Source organism: Drosophila gunungcola, unplaced genomic scaffold (genome assembly GCF_025200985.1).
Source record: "Drosophila gunungcola strain Sukarami unplaced genomic scaffold, Dgunungcola_SK_2 000040F, whole genome shotgun sequence".
Taxonomy (NCBI): domain Eukaryota; kingdom Metazoa; phylum Arthropoda; class Insecta; order Diptera; family Drosophilidae; genus Drosophila; species Drosophila gunungcola.
This window is the reverse complement of record NW_026453210.1, coordinates 579,211-599,034: the sequence shown is the minus strand read 5'-3', so window position 1 is coordinate 599,034 and position 19,824 is coordinate 579,211. Positions and strand designations below refer to the sequence as shown.

The 19,824-nt window shown below is 44.9% G+C and overlaps 1 protein-coding gene and 1 long non-coding RNA gene across 2 annotated transcripts; both read left to right on the top strand.

The window, feature by feature from the left end:
• The first annotated feature begins 572 nt into the window (after positions 1 to 572).
• LOC128263982 (NADH dehydrogenase [ubiquinone] 1 beta subcomplex subunit 2, mitochondrial-like) lies at positions 573 to 1,200 on the top strand. The gene is made up of 3 exons (XM_052999269.1): positions 573 to 760; positions 821 to 944; positions 994 to 1,200. The coding sequence occupies exons 1-3, from the start codon at positions 657 to 659 to the stop codon at positions 1,054 to 1,056; spliced, it is 291 nt and encodes a 96-aa protein (XP_052855229.1). The 5' UTR covers positions 573 to 656; the 3' UTR covers positions 1,057 to 1,200.
• Positions 1,201 to 2,828: 1,628 nt separating this feature from the next.
• Positions 2,829 to 4,107, top strand: LOC128263986 (uncharacterized). The gene is made up of 4 exons (XR_008268621.1): positions 2,829 to 3,397; positions 3,500 to 3,572; positions 3,780 to 3,888; positions 3,991 to 4,107. It is a non-coding gene; the product is annotated as an uncharacterized LOC128263986 (long non-coding RNA).
• The last annotated feature ends 15,717 nt before the right edge of the window (positions 4,108 to 19,824 follow it).

Sequence of the window (19,824 nt, the reverse complement as noted above, 5' to 3'; positions counted from 1 at the left end):
TGGTCCGTAAGGTTTTGCCTTGCCAGAAATTTCCCGGTTATTTACGTTCCTAACCAAACGTTACGCCATCTATGTTTCTCTGAACCAGAGGCGTAGTCGAAAGAGAACCAGAAGCGTAGTCGAAAGAGAAGGGGGTCTTGGGCTTCCCCAGGCATCATGTTGAAAAAAAATGCTTTTTTGGCAGTTCTTTTAAAGTTGAGATAACCATCTAACAACTAATAAATAGCATTAAAATAAAATAAGAGCCGGAAAAAGTACTTCTAAAAGAGTTTGACAGAGAACAGATGTACGCCACTAAAAACGTTCAAAACGTGGAATACTTCTTAAAAGGGCAGAAAACTCTCCGTACGCCACTGCTTCTGCTTACGTCTGTTTTTGAACTGTGAATGGTGGCTCTGTGCGTACAAGAGTTAAACAACTGTCAAAAATCTCAGCCGTCTCGCTTAGATGGGTTGTGTGGGATTGGGCTACTTTATAAAAACCCCTTCGTGCTAACAATTCCATCGTTCCATTTTCGTCGTTAAACAAGCGTTGCTATTTTGCCGCCCATCGTCTTTCCATGTATTAAAATAAGGTTTTACGGTTCACAGGCCGATAACGATTTGTAATAAGTGACAAACATTTTTTTGTCGCTGAATTGTCAATTCTGGCAGATTATGAATATTGCTGTGAAATTTAGTTATTTTCGAGCCCCAATCGGTTTTATCAACCGCAGTATTTTGGCAGGGGCACGTAATATAATTCAAAGAGAAAGTCATGTGTGAGTATATTCTTCAAAACATATTTTTAGATCGATTTTAAGCTTACATAATATTTGTAGCGTTTCTTATCGCAATCCTCCTCCGCCGCATTCTACGGCAACCAAAATTGGAGCAACAACTGTTGGAGGAGCTATGTGGTGGTGGGTAATTTGGCACTTATGGCATGAGCCCGACCATATAACGGTATAATTTTTATATTTATATATATTCACAATAACAGTATATTTTACAGGGAGAATTCGATTATCCCAACCCATTAAAATGGAGCAACTCTGAGTTGGGTATTCCAAAATGAGATTTTGAAAAATTGTCATTTTAAGTAATATACCAAGTAATTAATAAAAAGGATATTAAACGACATATATTAATCTGAACATTTTTGCTATGCGAACTAGTTGTTCAAATTAAATACTCCGCAATTAAATACTTTAAATAAAAATTTGGTTTTGTTTTTATATTATATTTATGTATAATATATATTTGTCACTTAAACGATGAGCATACATAAAACCATAGCTAAGAAAAATTTTGTGTCAGAGTAAAATGGATTTTAAAATTTATCAAGACAGTCTGAAATTAAGATGATGAAATTTAATAAAAGGGATTGCTCTCCAGATTTGGGCTGGATGCTTATGTATGATTACTTAGTGGGCCGAACTTTGTTTACACCGCAGAATACCGACCTCTAGGTTTTGTTTATACCAGGGGTGCCCAAACATTGTTAATGGCAGAGCAAACACCAATACCAATGCAATAAAACACAGAGTGTTTTTTACACTGAATATAAATGACTGAAATTTACAATCTATAATGCAGATAATTTAGCATAACTATTAATATGCCACTCCATACCATATTTTTAGCCCCACTTATTATTTAAAGACAAATAATTAATTGCTGCTCTAGTTGACCAATGTTCAAGCAACGGAGCCAAGAGGTGATTTCTGGCAGTGTAAACTTTTTTGGGCGTTTACGGGGAATCCTATGCAATTGTTGTTGCTTATTTCGGCGACCGAGGAAAAATGCCTTCGGATTAGCGTGAAAAAAGTAAAGTAAGTCAGGGGTCAGTGATGTCGGTTCTACTTTTTCCCGTCAAAAATAGTAATTTTTTGAAGTGTGATTGCGGAAAAAATTTGAAGACAGCGGGCAGCGGGAATATCAGCTTTTTTGGAAATTTAAGACTTTTTTTAATTTTACTTTTACTACATTTTAAGTGCGGTTTTAATTGAGTTTGACGGTTAAAGTAGTAAAAATGTTTTTCTTTCGAAACAGTATCGATATTTACTTGTAACGAATAATTTCCCTCAAAAGTCCACACCTAATTTTACCGCGGGTTCCATAGGTAATATTGTGAAACATATGTAAATTGTCCATGCCAAAAGAGGCTTACAAACAAAAGGTCCGAGATGCCTGGCGTCGAAGCACGGAATTCAAGAATTGGATTAGGAAAGATCCCATCGTAATGTCCGGTGTGTTGTGCAGTTATTGCAAATGCAGCATCCCAGTCGGAAGTTAGAGAACGCATTCCAATAAAAAAAAGCTTCTTTCATGCATGCTTTGCAAGCGAAAAAGAATGTAAGAAGCTATAAAGAAGCATTTTTTATGCATTCTAAAGAGTTTTTGTGAAATCGTCCCTTCCACTACAATGCATAAAAAAGCCTTCTTTTGCAATGTAAAAAAAAAACTGAAACCCGAACGATGTCGATCGTCCGATATTTTTGAGATCGTGTTTTTCACTTAAAACCTCGCTTACGAAAGAACGCAAAAAGAAGTCTTGTTTCGGAATGGACAAAAAAATGGGAGACCAATTTAATCTATTTTTCTTAATGAACAGCAGTGGCGTAAATATATTCACTTTTTATCTTTAAAAACAATATCTGAACGCTTTGTTATTTTTGGGATATATGACTTGTTAAACTTTTCCTAAAATTAATTCTGTAAGAAATATTAATATTTAATTTTATTAAAAATAATATTTTATATATTTTATATTGTATTAGAAAATTATTAATTTGAATCAGTTTTTTATATATTTTAATTTTAGGTAATAATATATATACGATTACATGATTTTTTTTCAAAGCGTGATTTTGTTTTAAATTATTACAAGGAGTAACCGAACAAAACGGTACTCTAAAAAGTAAACGACAAGAAAAAAAGGGAAAATGCAAGAATGCGCGCGGTCTTTTTCGCTTCTTTTGCATTTCTCGCCACTTGCATTTTGATTTTCATTTGAAATACATAGCTGGTGCCTCTGTGATTTGTGAAATTAATATATTCTTTGCGGTTTTAATTTTCAAGTAAGTATGTTGATATAAACAAACTAAATAGGAGTTCCAATACTGTTAATAAAATAACATGAACCAAACAATGGATTAATTACAACAATAAGTGATGTGTACCTGTGCCAAAAAAATATTAAATTTATAAACACTTATTAACAGTCTTAAAAACAGTGTACGGTCAAAACACATATAAGCAAATTGTTCCTAAAACTGTGTGTGGCTGTTAATCAAACAAATAAAAAGAATTATTTTTTTGAGCGTACACTGCAATAAGACTTGAGTTTTAATTTATTTAATGCGTTTTAAATATTATTTTCGTTTAATTCCAGAAAAACTATTTCAAAACAAAAGGTAATTTATATATATTTCATAAATTTAAATTTTTTGTTTTGTGAACTCGTTTCGTTTACTTGTGTGCTCTCTTTTTTCTCTCTTCCTTTTACTTCTACCTAGGGTGGACTTACATCTACATACAAGTAGTGTTTTTTAGGGTGGACCTAAGAACACAAATTAAGTGAACAAAAATGTAAGAAAAATAAACATAAATTTAAATAATTAGACATTACATAATTAAAAAATTTAATAATTTAATTGAAAAAAGATATTTTACAAAATAAACACATATGATACCTATGAATCTCCTTGAAAAATTATTAGAATGGTACCATAATAATAATTTTACTAGAGATCAACTTGATGTACTTTTCAAAATTTTTGAATTCGGAAAATCTAGATCTTCAGTAGGATATTAAGTCCAAGTTTGATAATGGAGCTTAATTATGACGGTACTAGGCACAGGGAAGGTTTTGCGTTCTACATTCATTTTAATGAAACATTATTCGGTAAGTGTTTTACAAACTTACAATCGTATTTTAATAAAATTACATATTTCCTTCTCATTATTATATTTTTTATATTATATTTTCTCATTATTATAATTTCAGAGTCACAAAGAAGAGACGGTTACCGCTTCACAGACCATATTAAAGACCTTCGACTGGCCTTCACTAGGGCCAAAAATAAAACTTATAAGGCTAAAAGTATGGCCAAAAGTTTTAAAGCATGTTTATATTAAAAAAAATTAAATAAATAAAAATTGGAATTGAAAAAAGAAACAGTTCCCAATAGCTTTTTTGGGAACGATAATATTTGCATTCTTGGGTAAGACTATTAGAAGGCATGTTTTGGAATCATTCTAAATGTGTTCTTGTGGAAGGAATCAATATTAATTCTGTAGATGTGTTACACAATGCTTGCTTTGGAAGCTATCCAGGAAGGTTCCCGAGGAACGTTTCTAAGTTCATTCTAACAGTGCGCTGTAGAATGCTTCCTTCGTAAAGTACAAATGGAAGGGAAACCCGAGCGTTTCCGAAGTTGAAACTACCTTCCAATGGAACGCATTAAGACTCGTTCTTAGATCGGTATTAAAAGAAGGCTTGCTTTTTGTCCCGTCTCGAACAAAAAAGGAAAGGGAGCTTTCAGGGATCTGGAATGCGTTTTTTGCATGCAAAGGAAGCGTAAAAGAACGCATCCTGGAAGCGTGTTTTTTCCGACTGGGATAACTTCAAAATTGAGTGATGTGCGTGCACATGGTGCTTCAAAAAAACACACCATTGCAATGGCGGCTTTGCTTAAAAAAATAAAATAAATCTGCTCAGGGACAGAGGCAGCGAATGAAGAGTATGAGGAGAGCACGCAAATTTGTCCTTGTAATTGGCCTTCGCTATGCTAAGAGCAGCACATGTATATCTTCGTATATCAATGTACAATCCAACATCAAAAGAGGAACAAGAACCCCTGGTTTATACTTTGCAGAAGAAGGACAGCGAAACTTTGTTCAAATTTTGGAGAAAACGGACCACGGAGAAATTAAAATAAAAGTTTAAACTTTCCGCTAAGTAGCTCTTATTGGTGTGGGGAAGCTGAGTAAGAAGTTGCCTACTCGAAGTTGTTTATAAATTCGATAAGGATGCTGAGCTCAGGCGTGGCAAAACTCCCAGATTGTTAGAGCAAATCGTCTCTTTTCATTTGAAACTGATGAGGTAGAATGCAGATGGTTATATAATTCAACTACAATATTTTCTTTGAGTGTATTTTTTATACTCTTGCAGAGGGTATTATAATTTCAGTCAGAAGTTTGCAACGCAGTAAAGGAGACATCTCCGACCCTATAAAGAATATATATTCTTGATCAGGTTCTTCGAAATAGAGTAATGGTTTAATATTATATTTCAGAACTACGGTTTAAATTTCATTAAAATTTGACGACTATATCATTTAGCTGCCATGGAAACAATCGGAATACTAAAAAAAACTTTTAAAATATGTTAGCTTATTTATTTTTGAATTTAAAAAAAAAATTCTTTTGGAAGTAGTAATAGAAATAGTTTGAGAGTTCAGCTTTATGATTTTAATATAACTCAAATCGGAAAACGAAATACCTGCCATAGGAAGTATCGAATAATTAAGCTGCAAATCATCATAGCTTCAATGTTTTTAAACATATACGCAAGTAAATCATAATTTTAATGTTTTCACGAATATTTAGTTTTTGCATTAGCTGCAAGGGTATATTAACTTCGGCTTGCCGAAGTTTGCTTCCTTTCTTGTTCAGGATTACTTTATTACTTTCGACCGTTAATAGTGGAGCTTTACGCCGAATAGGAAACTTATTAAATAAAAATAAAGTTACTTTTGTCACAAAATTCGTTATCAGAAATTTTTGAAGTTGATGGTGCTTGTCACTCTCACCGTGTTAAGAGATGTTTTTTTTTATATGAAAATATTATATTATAACCGTTACTCGTAGAGTAAAAGGGTATATTGTATTCGTTGAAAAGTATTTAACAGGTAAAAGGAAGCGTTTCCGACCCCGTAAAGTATATATATTCTTGATGGCCGAGTCGTTCTATCCATGTCCGTCTGTATGAACGTCGGGATCTCAAAAACTATAAAAGCTAGAAATTTGGGATTTGGAATGCAGATTCTAGTGTTTCCTAGCCACGCCCACTCTGACGCACACAAATCGTAAAAGTATTGTGAGAAGTCTTAAAACTCCCCACAAATCCCGATGCAGGAGAGACGCATAGCAACAGCGAAGGAGCCAAAATACCGGAGGAATCAAGGGCTACGACGGTCCTTGGACCCGGGCAACGCAGAGAAACCGTGAATTAACTGTTGCGAGCTGGACATTGGACCCTCACAAGGCAAGGGCAACAAGGTCGGACGGTAAATTGGTAAACTTCGGGCCTGCACAAAGAGGACGCACCGTAAACTAACCTTGGAGAGGGATAACGGGACCATCACAGGCTATAAAAGGGCGGCGCAAGCGGAGCTCAGCCCCGAAGTAATAGTGCGAGATTCAAAGCAATCACCCAATATAAATTTGGTGGATTGATCCCATAACCTCTCTGACCTAGCCGCACGTTTACGTAGCGAGCGAGATACATAAGAAATCAGTTCATTACATCTGGCGTCCATGAGTAATTGCCCTGACCAAGAGAACAATAGATCCAAGATGGGGAAGTCCTGGATTTATAGTCTCAGGATGGATGGTTTCGCCGAGGTGATCAAGGTTTTTGGAATAGAACTCGAGGGCTCAATAGAGGTTGTAACGGACTGATTTTCTTGATTTTTCCGCTCGCTACGAATGTCGTGCGGCTAGCTCAGAAGATGTAAGTGTTCGTCCCACCAAATTTATATAAACGTGACCGCCCTTTTGATCAGTTTTGTATTGACAATGTGTAAATGTGCTCCGCCGTCGGCTCCTTCCCACGTTGATCGTCTCGCTGGGTTGTGATCGCTGCGAAGTGGTGCCTCCCTTGCCGGTTTTGCTCGATATGCCTTCTGTTGCCTTTGGCTCGGCGGGATTACAGGGCTTAGGGATGCGTCACCGTTCCCAGACATAGGGGAACAGGCACTGTGCTCTCAAGGCGTACGCCTTTCGCAGCCGCAGCCTCCTGTCCCTTGCTCTGTCCCGGCCGGTCGCACCGGAAGTCGGCTCAGTTTCTACCTGACGGTTCAGGCTTACGCCGGAAGCCGCCAACGCAGTCCACCCTACCCTCTCTGCCGCAGACTTCAGAATTCGACGTATTTATATTCTCCGTCCTGGGTGTCCGCGTTTTCCTTGCTCTGCCTCCGGATGTATCGATTGGCTCCGCTCCTTGTTGGCGTAACGCTCACGATTCGGTAAGCTGCCGTTCTGGGACTCTAGCGGCGAACTGCTGTGCTCTAAACGCATACGCCTTTCGAGACAATAGCTGAACAAACTAGCGTCCTTCCGGGCTATTCGCACCAGGACCTTGTACCATTCCTGCAGGACGATCAGGCGTACGCCGGAGTTCGTCAATGCAGTCCTTGTAGGCAGGCAGCTTGTTTAAGCCCACTTTCCTTTGGACTCCACGGTTCTGGCGGACACGCCGGGTGGGATGCCAAGCTCAAATCGCGACAGAAGTTGTGACAAAGCGCTTGGACTTAGCCGTGTGATGCCGTAAGGACCTCAGCTAGCTGTGTCTTAATTCGGAGACTTTAGCTCTAAGTCCCGAACGTCTCGACGTAGTCCCGCACGGCTGTGCTCCTTGTTGACGTTGATTCGATATGTTGTTTACTTGCGTAATAACTTTCACACATTACTGCTCCATGATTGACTGATGACAGACTGATCCCGCTTCCAGCGTCCGGCCTGCTTATATAGGCCCCTGTTTACCGTTAATTCTCGACGTCTCCTTGCTTCCTGGTCCAAAGACCACGGCTCTACCGTTCGACCCTCTGCGAATGGCACCAATATCAGGGTCCAAAGTCCGGTGCCGTCTCGTTACTTCCTTTTGCACACGGCCCTTCGCTGCTCCTTTATATTGCCGTCTCTCTGACCCTCCCTGTCCTTGTCTGGTGTTCAGGGCACCAATCTCTCTCGCCGCACTACCGTTACTACGGGCGAATTCGCCGCGTAACTGGTAACTGGTAGACCACTGCTTGCATGCGCTTACTCTGCTTGCTTTTTAACTTGTGGGGAGTTATTCAACTCCTCACATTCTCCCCTTACTTCGGGAACGCAAAAGAGACCGTTGTTCTCTCTCCCTTGGTATACTCCATATTCTGACATCCTTCCCTCGACGTGTCTTCTCCTCGTACTTGTCCTCGTTAACTTGTAGCCTTCTAGACGACTCGTTCCTCCGGATGGTTCCCTCGACGCTCACAGCTTCTTCTTGAGTTCCACAGCGCCGATCATCCCTCAGATTTTGAATCTCCGGCCCAGAAGTTTCCCCCATAGACTTAAAAGTCCCGCCCCATATGTTTCCCCCGTTGACTTTCTCGATTTCCGTGATTTGTCCTCTCTGTTGGATGGTCACCCTACGTCGTGCCGTTCGGTCTCCAGCTGCTATCGGTGTTATCGATATTCTCCAGTGCGACTCTCCGTTGTACGGTCACTCTCCGCCAAGCCGATCGGTCTTCAGCTGCTATCGGTTCCGTGATCTAGCGTGGCGTTGCCACCGCTATGTTTTTTGATGTTTTCGATGTTCCACAGTGTGACTTCGTGTGCCGATATTTCTAGTATTTTGTGCCCACCGATCGACACTATCGTACAGTGCCAATCGGCCGCTTTAAATCGAAGTGCCCCCATCCCTTGATTATAGTGACTTCGCACAATGATATGGTAAGAGCAATTTCCTATCGATTTGTTGTTTACTTATTGTCTCTTTCCTTCAAAGCTTGACCCAGGACTGCAGAGTTGACCTTTCCCGCCCTTGGGGCCGGGGTCAATGACCCTGCTAGGTTCACCACTTTCTTGCGTCGTTCTGTTTTTAGTTGGCAAGTGGTTTGTTTCCTTGCGAACCCGATTTCATGTATATCTCTCATTTCAGATTGCCGGCTCAGCTGTAGTGTCTTCTGTGTGTGTGTGTTTTTATTTTTTATTATTTTTTTCTTTAATTGTCGCTGTTCATGTGTGTGCGCGTCATTTTCGTGTTTTTCCGGCTTGGCATTTAAATTGTCGCCGTTTATGTGTGTTTACGGTAAAGCTCTCGAGCTGTACCGTCTCCCCTCTTTCGTCGGTAAAAAAAGGATCTGGTCATGGTCTTCCGCGATTCGTACAGAGTCTGCAGACGCTACGGATTGTTGTTGGCCTGCGGTCTTTTCAGTTTCTTGTCCTGTGCATCACCTTATTCTACGCGGCGTATCAACAAATGATTCTGGCTTCATGCCCGAATCTGTTTGCCTCGTTGTCTGGGTCACTGTGCATCCTTGTGTCCTGCGTACTATAAAGACTTTGGTATATGCCCGACGTTATAGCCCGCTTTTTTTTTGTTGTTGCAAGCTAGTGTTGTCTTGCGTTCTATAAAGATTCTGGGACCTTGCCGACGCTATAGTCCGCCCTTTTTGTCGTTGCATTCTCGTGTTATCCTGGGTTCTACATAGACTCTGGCATTTGACAGACGCTGCCCGTGTTGTCCTCGCTTGTCTGTACCGAGTTTTTGTGTTTGTTGTTTAAACTCACTGACGTGGACTGTTCGTTCCTCTTGTGTTTCCTTGTGGCGGATTCTACAAATGACTGGTGAGATGAAGTCTATCACTGTATACGGTCCGTCATATCTCGGCGCTAGCTTTGCCGCGAAACCCTCGGCTGCCTTCGACAAATGGCGCTCCTATACCCAGACCGTGTCCCCTATTTTTGGACTCCACTGCCTCTTTCGTAAATTGTAATGCCTGGCTTGGTCCTGATCAGCTTTCTTCATGTTCCGGCGCACAATTTCGAAGATCTCCTTCATCTTATTTGCCTTATCTTCAGGCGTTTCCGTTTGTTTTCCTGTGCCGTTGGTTTCCCTGTCGTACAGGGCGCTGGGCAGCCGAGACTCTCGAGCCTGCGTGAGGAAACAAGGGGAGTACCCTGTTGATTCCGACGTACTTGAGTTTGCCGCTAGCATAATCTTCGGCCACTTCTCGTCCCAATTTCTCTGGTTCTGTCCTCCAAATTGAGCTATCATGGTTTTAACGGTTCGGTTTGCTCTTTCTGTCGGATTTTCCTACGGTGTATATGGCGCTCTAAATTGTTGCTTAATGTCCATTTCGCTGACGAATTTCTTGAATGCTCTGCTGGCAAACTGTACTCCATTGTCCGTAATAACCACCTTTGGGGCTCCGAACCTAGTGATGATTCTTTCTCGGTACGCCTTTTGAAGTGTTTCTGCCGTTGCTGTTCGCAGTGGCACCAATTCTGTCCACTTTGAAAATCTATCTATCAGCACTAGCAGCATTTGGTTACCAAGCTCTGATCTTGGCAATGGTCCGACAAAGTCTGCGCATACTGTTGCCCATGGTTCTTTGGGTATCTGCGTCAGCATCTTCCCAGCTGCCTGCATCTGGTTAGGTTTGTATTTAAGGCGTCCCTATGCCGTCCTGGCCAGTAATATCGAGCCGCCAGCCTTGCAATAGTTTTCCGACTTCCCACGTGTCCAGCGGCTGGTGAGTCGTGATTCTGTACGGTTTCCCTCAGCCCACGTGGCACACAGAGCTTCCATGCTGCCACGTCTTCGCTACCTGCTCTTTGCGGTATATGCCTATATAACGCGCCTCCCTACATGAGGTAGTACGGAAACTTCTCTGGCTGTGTGTTGATTTTCTCACACATCTCTTTGACCCAGCTGCATGCTCCGTGTGTGTCCCTTCCTGTACGATATTTAAAAATCATACTGCTGCAGCTCCAAGGCCCACCTCGCTATCCTTCCTGAGGGACTTTCGACGCTGTTCAACCATTTAAGCGCCATATGGTCAGTCACCACTTTGAAGTGGTATCCTTCCAAGTACGGTTTGAGCTTCCGGATCGCCCACACGATTGCCAGGCATTATTTTTCGCTGGTTGAATAGTTCTTTTCCGCGCCATTCAGGGTCCAGCTTGAATACGAAATGACCTTTTCGCCGCTTTCTGTTTCCTGCGTCAGGACTGCCCCTATAGCATAATTGCTTGCGTCTGTCTGTAAAACGAATGGTGTATCGAAATCTGGACATGCCAGCACAGGATCGGCCACTAGCCTTGACTTTACCTCATCGAATGCCTGCTGGTGATCTGTAGTCCATGTCCATTTCGTGCCTTTCCGCAATAGATATTTAATGGTTTCACTATTCGAGCAAATTCGGGCACGAATCGCCTGTACCAAGATGCTACGCCTAAGTATTGGCGCAGTTCCGGGATGGTTGTAGGTGGTTCCAACTCGACTATGGCTGTTACCTTTTCGGGATCAGTGCCGATTCCTTGATTTGTCACGCGGTGTCCCAGGTAAAGCAATTCGCTTCTGAAGAATTGACATTTTTCGGGATTTATCCTGAGGTTTGCCTGCTTTAAGCGTCGGAAAACTTCTCTCAGGTTCCTTCTGTGTTCCTCCAGCGTGCGTCCGATCACGATGATGTCGTCTTGGTACGCAAACGCGTGTGGCGACATCTCCGGTCCTATAACCTGATCCAGTGCTCTCTGCAAAGTCGCCGTAGCGGAGTGCAAGCCAAATGACATTACTTTCCATTGGAAGAGTCCCTTTCCTGGCACTGTGAACGCCGTGAATGGCCTGCTATTTTCTTCTAGGGGAATTTGTCGGTAGCCATCTTTCAATGGTATCTCGCCTCCCTCAACTGGTCCAATATGTTATTTATCCTTGGCATCGGATAAGCATCTATAGATTTGGCATTTATCTGTCTTAAGTCGACACAAAGCCTCCACTGACCTGTCTTCTTCTTTACCATGACAATCGGGAAGCTGTACGGACTTCTCGAGTGTTCTATGAATCCCTTCTCCAGCAACTCGCATTGATTTCCCTTTGAGCCTTTGGATTTTTCGGGTAGTATCTCTGTTTGATTGGTTTGTCGTCCTTCATGGTGATTCGGTGCTCGGCTATGTTGGATGTTCCACTCATTGTTCGAAATTCCGCGAGCTCCTGCTCTAGGAATTTTTCAACATCGCATTCCTCAGAGGTGGTTTGCACCACTGCCACGGACCATTTTTCCTCTAACCACCCGTTGTGTCTTCTTCTTTCTGGGATCACCACTGTATGTCCGGCACACCTTATTTTGGCGCCGACTCCGGTGAGGAAATTCCATCCTAGCACCAGCGAGTCTACCACTCCTGGTAGGATCAGCAGGCTCATGGGCAATCGCTTATTGCCGAATTCGATCTCCACATCGAGCTGCGTGTTTATCCCGCTGCACCTGCCATCTGCCAACCTATCTTGCCTTCTCGTTCTTGTAATCTTTCCATAAGCAGCCAGTATATCCGCCAGCTCCTCGCTTATAAAGCTCGCTGTTGCTCCGGTGTCGATTGTGGCTTTGTGTGAGGTTCCGCCAATCTGTACCGCTGCGGATAACTGCTGCTCTTCTTCGATTAATTTGCCAGTTAGTTTGGAGAGACAACACCTTGCGACCCTGTGCTCGCCTCTCTGCGGCTGTGATCGCTGGCCATTTCCCGATCTCTGGCAGCACTCTACACTTCTAACACCAACCTTGCCGCAATTCCAGCAGAAAAGTAGCCGCTGGTTTTGGCATTATCTGGCCCAATGCCCGTGACCGCCACACCGCCTACATGCTTCGTGTGGGTTCACGTTGTGTGTCTATGACCTGTGGGCTCTTGGTGCTGCGCTGGGTGGCATCTGATTGGTATTGGGTGGCCTCCATAACGTGGTCTGGTGGTTATATTTGTTTGGAGTCCATTGGCTTGGTCCGTCGATGGTCGCTTGGTGTCCGCCTTCTGCTTCGCCCCCTCTACACGTAATTTGTTGTGGTGCTGTTGCATTGCTTCTCTCTCGCCTCTCGCTTTTTCTCGAGTTCTTCATACTCATCCGCCAGGACCATTAGAGATTCTAGATCGTCTATCTTGTACGTTCTCAGAGAAATCCTCAGATCAGGCGTGCAGTTTTCTTTTATTAGCTCGAGAGTTTCCTTTGGAGAGTAACCGAGTGGTCTCATCAAGGTCTGCATGTCGACCATATAGTCTTTGAAAGACTCTCCGAAACCCTGTTTCCTTTCTTTGACCTGATCTGCGAGCTTTGAGAAAAAGCCCCTTGGCAGAAAATAATTTTGGAAACTGTCGCTGAACTCTCCCCATGTCCTCCAGTGTTTATTGTTCGAAATAAACCACTTTAGGGGCTTGCCTTGCAGCAATTCTGGCATGGCTCGGGGAGTGAGGTTCAGGTTCAAACCGTATGTGTTTGCCGACCATTCTACTTGCTCCAGAGACTCCAGTGGTTTCTCCGTGCCGTCAAACTTGAACGACCATTCCCTGACTTGCTTTGCGACTTTTGCATAGTCTGGTGCGCTAGGCCTTTGCTGTTCTGTTCGTCTTTCTTGGCTTGGGCCCCTGGATCTTCCTGCCTCCTTTATGCTCTCCACGCCTAGGCTAGCTATGAGCTGTTCGGCGTCTGGGATTTGCAACGTGCCACTTGGGCCTGGTTTGTCGTAGATTTTCTTCAGCTCAGCCCAAACTTCCGCCATTCCTGGTTTGTTTTGTGTTTTCGTGACATACTCTGAAAGGGCTTTTCGCATGTCGTCCGACTTGCCCTCCAGGATGATGCCAAGCTTGGCTGCCACCTTTGAGAAATCCTCTTTCTTGAGGTGATAGAGACAATTTTTCCCCTTTTTTGTTTAATGCTGAATTTCACTGTCTTTGGCTTTGGCTCGGCGGGATTACAGGGCTTAGGGATGCGTCACCGTTCCCAGACATGGGTGAACAGGCACTGTGCTCTCAAGGCGTACGCCTTTCGCAGCCGCAGCCTCCTATCCTTTGCTCTGTCCCGGCCGGTCGCACCGGACGTCGGCTCAGTTTCTACTTGACGGTTCAGGCGTACGCCGGAAGCCGCCAACGCAGTCCCTGTGTCAAACGCCAGGTTATAGACGAACGCTTCCACCCTACCCTCTCTGCCGCAGACTTCAGAATTCGACGTATTTATATTCTTCGTCCTGGGTGTCCTCGTTGTCCTTGCTCTGCCTCCGGATGTCTCGATTGGCCCCGATCCTTGTTGGCGTAACGCTCACGATTCGGTAAGCTGCCGTTCTGGGACTCTAGCGGTGACCTGCAGTGCTCTTAACGCATACGCCTTTCGAGACACTAGCTGAACAAACGCGCGTCCTTCCGTGCTAGTCGCACCAGGACCTTGTACAATTCGTGCAGGACGTTCAGGCGTACGCCGGAGTTCGTCAATGCAGTCCTTGTAGGCAGGCATCTAGTTCAAGACCACTTTCCTTCTGACCCCACGGTTCTTCGTCGAAGGACTCTATTTGTTCAACTCTGTCGGACAAACAGGGTGGGATGCCAAGATCAAATCACGACAGAAGTTGTGACAAAGCGCCTGGACCTAGCCGTGTGATGCCGTAAGGACCTCAGCTACCTGTGTCTCAATGCGCAGACTTTAGCTCTAAGTCCCGGACGTCTTGACGTAGCGATCTTGCTTCCTTGATGACTCCGCACGGCTTTATTGGTTCTTTACGTTGTTTCACTGGTTACTGGTTCACTTGATGACTATTACTTGTGGACTTGGTAGAAATCGACTGATCCAGCTTCCTGCGCTCGGCCTGCTTATATAGGTATCTATTTACCACGGATTTACCGTTCGACCTTTCGCCCTCTGCGCACGGCGCAGTCCGGTGCCGTCCCGTTACTTCCTTCTGCACATGGTCCTTCGCCGCTCTCTTGTATTGCTGCCTCTTTCGGACTCTCCCTGTCCTTGTCTGGTGCTCAGGGCACCAATATCTCTCGCCGCGTAACTGCTTGCATGCGCTTACTCTGCTTGCTTTTTAACTTGTGGGGAGTTATTCAACTCCTCACAAAGTGATGAGGAAAACCCTGGTGTTGGTTAATATCGAGCCTGGATGTCCAGGGCATGGCAAGCGACGGCAGGCAGCGAAAACTTAGCCGGGAGAGGAGGGAAAGCGTACGGCACATCCGCTGGACTACTGCCAAGCAAGTTTAAGGCCCAATAAACAGGGCTCAAAAAAGCCATAACAATTCATTCGAATTTACTCACCGTATTCAGCGTTAACGCAAAACCACGAGGCCATTTAGAAAATAAGGGACGGTCGGTCGATAGTTGCGATCGATGGGTGCAATCGATGGGTGCAATAAAATACTGGATTTCTTGATGAACGGTCACACCGATTCAGCGCTGGAAACTTAGGACAACGATAAGAGCAACGACAATTGCACTGCTCAACCCCACTATCGATAAATGCGATCGGGTCGTGTTCAGTAGAGTGGCCAGACGACGGGAATTGAAATGGTGATTTCAAATTGGGCACTGTCTGGGCGGGAAATTCCAATTTCGAATTTTCTGGGGAACGAGGAGTACGAGTTTGGCGTGGATTTAAAGGAACGAACATCAGGGGCGGGGAAATCACCACTTCCTTCACGTTTCCGAAGAAAGAGGGAAATGTGAGGAAAAACTCCCCACAAATCCCGATGCTGCATAGCAACAGCAAAGAAGCCGAAAATGCCAGAGGAGTCAAGGGCAACAGGGTCAAACTGTAAACGACGGGCCTTGGACCCGGGCAAAGCATAGACACCGTGAATTAACGGTATCGAGCTGGACATTGCACCCTCAACAAGGTCGAACGGTAAAATGGCGGACTTCGGATCTTCACAAAGCGGATGCACCGTAAACTAACGGTTCGGCAGCGGAACTTTGACCCGATCGAGCGAGCTGGAGAAGAGGGACCATCACAGGCTATAAAGGGCGGCGCAAGCGCAGCTCAGCCCCGAAGTAATAGTGCGAGGCCAATAGCAAGTTAATCTAGTGCCGAGTGCCAGGATCAAGATCGCAAAGTCGAGACTCTGAACGACCATAAGTCTACAAGGTTGACGCTACAACGCTGAGATCCAACGGGAGCCAGGTCGTCGTTGAATCGAGCTCAATAAGCCATTGCGTGGAGTCTACGATAAAGGTGGCTGGGCGAAGAGAGAGAACGTAGTTCTACCTGCTAGGCGAAACACCTTGACGGTCTCGACAGTGAAGTTCGCATAACATCTTGAGTCTTGGTGGAGTCGTCACGATTTAGACACCAGCAAGCAGAAAACGATGAAGAGCGACGCCGCCGAGCGACGCAGCAGAAGCTGTAGTGGAGCGAGGCTATATTTATGGAGACAAACAAAACCTTTAAGATCCCAACACAACCCTTGCTTTATCTCTTGGTCAAAGGCAATCACCCAATATATATTTGGTGAAACGATCCCACAACCTCTCTGAGCTAGCCCCACGTTTACGCAGCGAGCGAGATACATAAGAAATCAGGTCGTTAAAGTATGTACTGTCACTCTGAGACACGTTAGAAGGTTGATTGTTGTATGTGCGTTTAGGTCATATCTATCGGCAGTCTCTAAAAAAAATTTACCTATTATTTTAGAAGTTATGGGGCTTATGAAGCTAAAAATTGTTAGTGGTGATACGTAATAAACTTAACGATATGTACATTGTTACTATCGATACATCGATACGATATGTGAAAGGTGTTCCCTATTTCATAGCGGGAGTTAACGAAGAATAATTGAACATAATACTTAGTCAACAAATAAAACTTAAAAGGCCTTAAGTCTGAACCATACCGGCCCCCCCTGAACGACCCGTTCAGTTAAGAGGGAGAATGGCGACCTTAGTAATTGGGCGCTTGTAGACCCCATTGGCCGTCTTGACAGTCACCACTCGGACTTTAGAATCCTGACCTGGGTGTACTTATTCGATTCGTCCAAGTATTTACTTCGGGGGCGGAAGATTAGGCTTCTTGAGTACAACAAGGGTGCCTATTTCGAGGTTCGCCGTCTTCGTTTCACTTGCCACGGCGAGTGAAGTGAGGTATTCAGTGTGCCATCGCTTCCAGAAGCCTTGCACTATGGCCTGCAGCTGTTTCCATCGCTGCAGTCGATTCATCTGAGAGTCCAAAATGAAGGGCTGGAGTTAGTGGATCGAGGCTGTGATCGCTGTCCGGAGTAAGTGGCCGTGAGTTTAGGATAGCTTCGATATGGGCCAGAACGGTTGACAGTTCTTCAAAAATGAGTGCGGCTTCTCCGGACGCCTGACTCCCACAATCCGCACAAAGTGTGGAGGGGACGGGGGTATAAAGTGCTAGTTTATGCCTTCTGATGACAGAAAACTGGCCAATGTTTCATTCTTAGCTTGCTCTTTGAAAAGATTGCGCATTTCGTCCAATTCCCGTCGGGCTCCATGGAAGGTGGTTCCATTGTCAGAATACACATCGGATGGTATTTTGCAACGGGCACAAAAACGTTTGAACGCAGCAATAAATGCATGCGTTGTGAGATCGCTTACGACTTCTATGTGTATTGCTTTTGCCAGGCACACAACTATGGCAAACCAGGCTTTGCTTATGCGGGGAGTACGACCTTTAGATTCCTTGATTGAGATGGTGCCCGTGTAGACCAGACCAGTGTGCCGGAAACAAGGTATATCCACCAGGAATTAGCTGACTTCTGACACGCCGATTCATAAAGCAGGATTTACAGCGAAAGACTTCCTTGCGTATTATGTTCCGGGCTCCCAGTACCCAGTATTGTTGACGAACTTGATGAAAAGTGGCGTCTACTCCAGGGTGCAAATTAGGAGGAGTTGAATAACTCCCCATAAGTTAGAAAGCAAGCAGAGTAAGCGCATGCAAACAGTGGCCTAACAGTTACCAGTTACGCGGCGAATTCGCCCGTAGTAACGGTAGTGCGGCGAGAGAGAGTGCACTCAGCACCAGACAAGGACAGGGAGAGTCCGAGAGGGACAGCAATAGAAGAGAGCGGCGAGGGGCCGTGTGCATAAGGAAGCAACGGGACGGCACCGGAGGTTGGACCCTGATATTGGTCGAACGGTAAAACCGTGAACTTTGGACCAGGAGGCAAGGAGACGCCGATAAAAAGCGGAGGCCTATATAAACTGGCCGAGCGCAGGAAGCTGTATCAGTCGATTTCTACCAAGTCAACAAGTAACAGTCATCAAGTGAACCAGTAACCAGTGAAAGTACGTGAAGGAGCAAGTGAATCAAGAAAACAAGATCGCTCAGTCGAGACGTTCGGGACTTAGAGCTTAAGTCTCCGAATTGAGACACAGGTAGCTGAGGTCCTTACGGCATCACAGGGCTAACTCCAGGCGCTTTGTCACAACTTCTGTCTCGATTTGAGCTTGGCATCCCACCCGGCGTGTCCGGCAGAGTTGAACAAATAGAGTCCGTCGACAAAGAACCGTGGGCTCAGAAGGAAAGTTGTCTAGAACTAGCTGCCTGCCTACAAGGACTGCATTGGCGAACTCCGGCGTATGCCTGATCGTCCTGCAGGAACTGTACAAGGTCCTGGTGCGACTAGCCCGGAAGGACGCGCGTTTGTTCAGCTGGTGTCTCGAAAGGCGTATGCGTTGAGAGCACAGCGGTCCACCGCTAGAGTCTCAGAACGGCAGCTTACCGAGTCGCCAACAAGGAGCGGAGCCTGCCTACAAGGACTGCATTGGCGAACTCCGGCGTATGCCTGATCGTCCTGCAGGAACTGTAGAAGGTCCTGGTGCGACTAGCCCGGAAGGACGCACGGTTGTTCAGCTGGTGCGGCAGCTTAACGAGTCGCCAACAAGGAGCAGAGCCGGTCGAGATACCTGGAGGCAGAACAAGGACAACGAGGACCCTAGGACGACGAACAACGAGCGTCGGGCGAGCAGCGTATACTTTGAATTCTTAAGCCTGCGGCAGAGAGGGTGGGGTGGAAGCGTTCGTCTAGAACCTGGCGTTTGACCCAGGGACTGCGTTGGCGGCTTCCGGCGTACGCCTGAACCGTCAGGTAGAAACTGAGCCGACGTCCGGATGCGACCGGCCGGGTCAGAGCAAGGGACAGGAGGCTGCGGCTGCGGGAGGCGTACGCCTTGAGAGCACAGTGCCTGTTCATCCTAGTCTGGGAACGGTGCCGCATCCCTAATCCCTGTATACCCGCCGAGCCAAGGGCAGCAGAAGACATCCCAAGCCAAACCGGCGAGAGAGACACCATTTCCGGCGAGGGAGACACCACTTCGCAGCCAGCACGATCCAGCGAGACGTTTAACGTGGGAAGGAGACGACGGCAGTTCTACATTATCAATACACCACCCGGCCGAGGGTCAAGTCGGCGAATAAAAGATCACTGCGTACTCCCAATCTTTCTGTGCGTTTTCACTGGTCAACAGGGCGGTCACGTATATATAAATTTGGTGGGACGAACAATTACATCTTCTGAGCTAGCCGCACGACATTCGTAGCGAGCAGATAACAAAGAAAATCAGTTCGTTACACTAGATTGTTTAAATAAAATAGTTAACGGTTTTTTTTAAAATCGTGGTTATAACATTGGTTTACTTTAACTATTTTATAAACAAAAACACTTTAACGAGCTTAAAAAGTATGACGGTCCACCGTCACAACAACTCATAAGACTAAATACAACCTATATTCAAGCATTAACATTAAAATTAAACATAAAAACATTCCAAATACTGGTATTTTATTTTGAAAAATGTTTTAAACTCGCTCCCAAAGTCATCAACACCCTGTCACACTTACACGACGAAGTTATCGATCGCCGATTATCAACGCCCAATAACCCAAATTACCCAAAGCTGGATCATCGTCATCGTCCGATCTGGTCTCACTAACCGGCGCCTATATAAGGGGAGACACAACTCCAGTCCAGTCACTTGCGTTCCGATTACTATCGAGGAAACATCGGTAAAGAAGAATATCTGGGTAAGTGTTCTGGTAGTGGTGGTGGATCCGCAAGAGTGCGATTTTAAGTTGGCTCTACG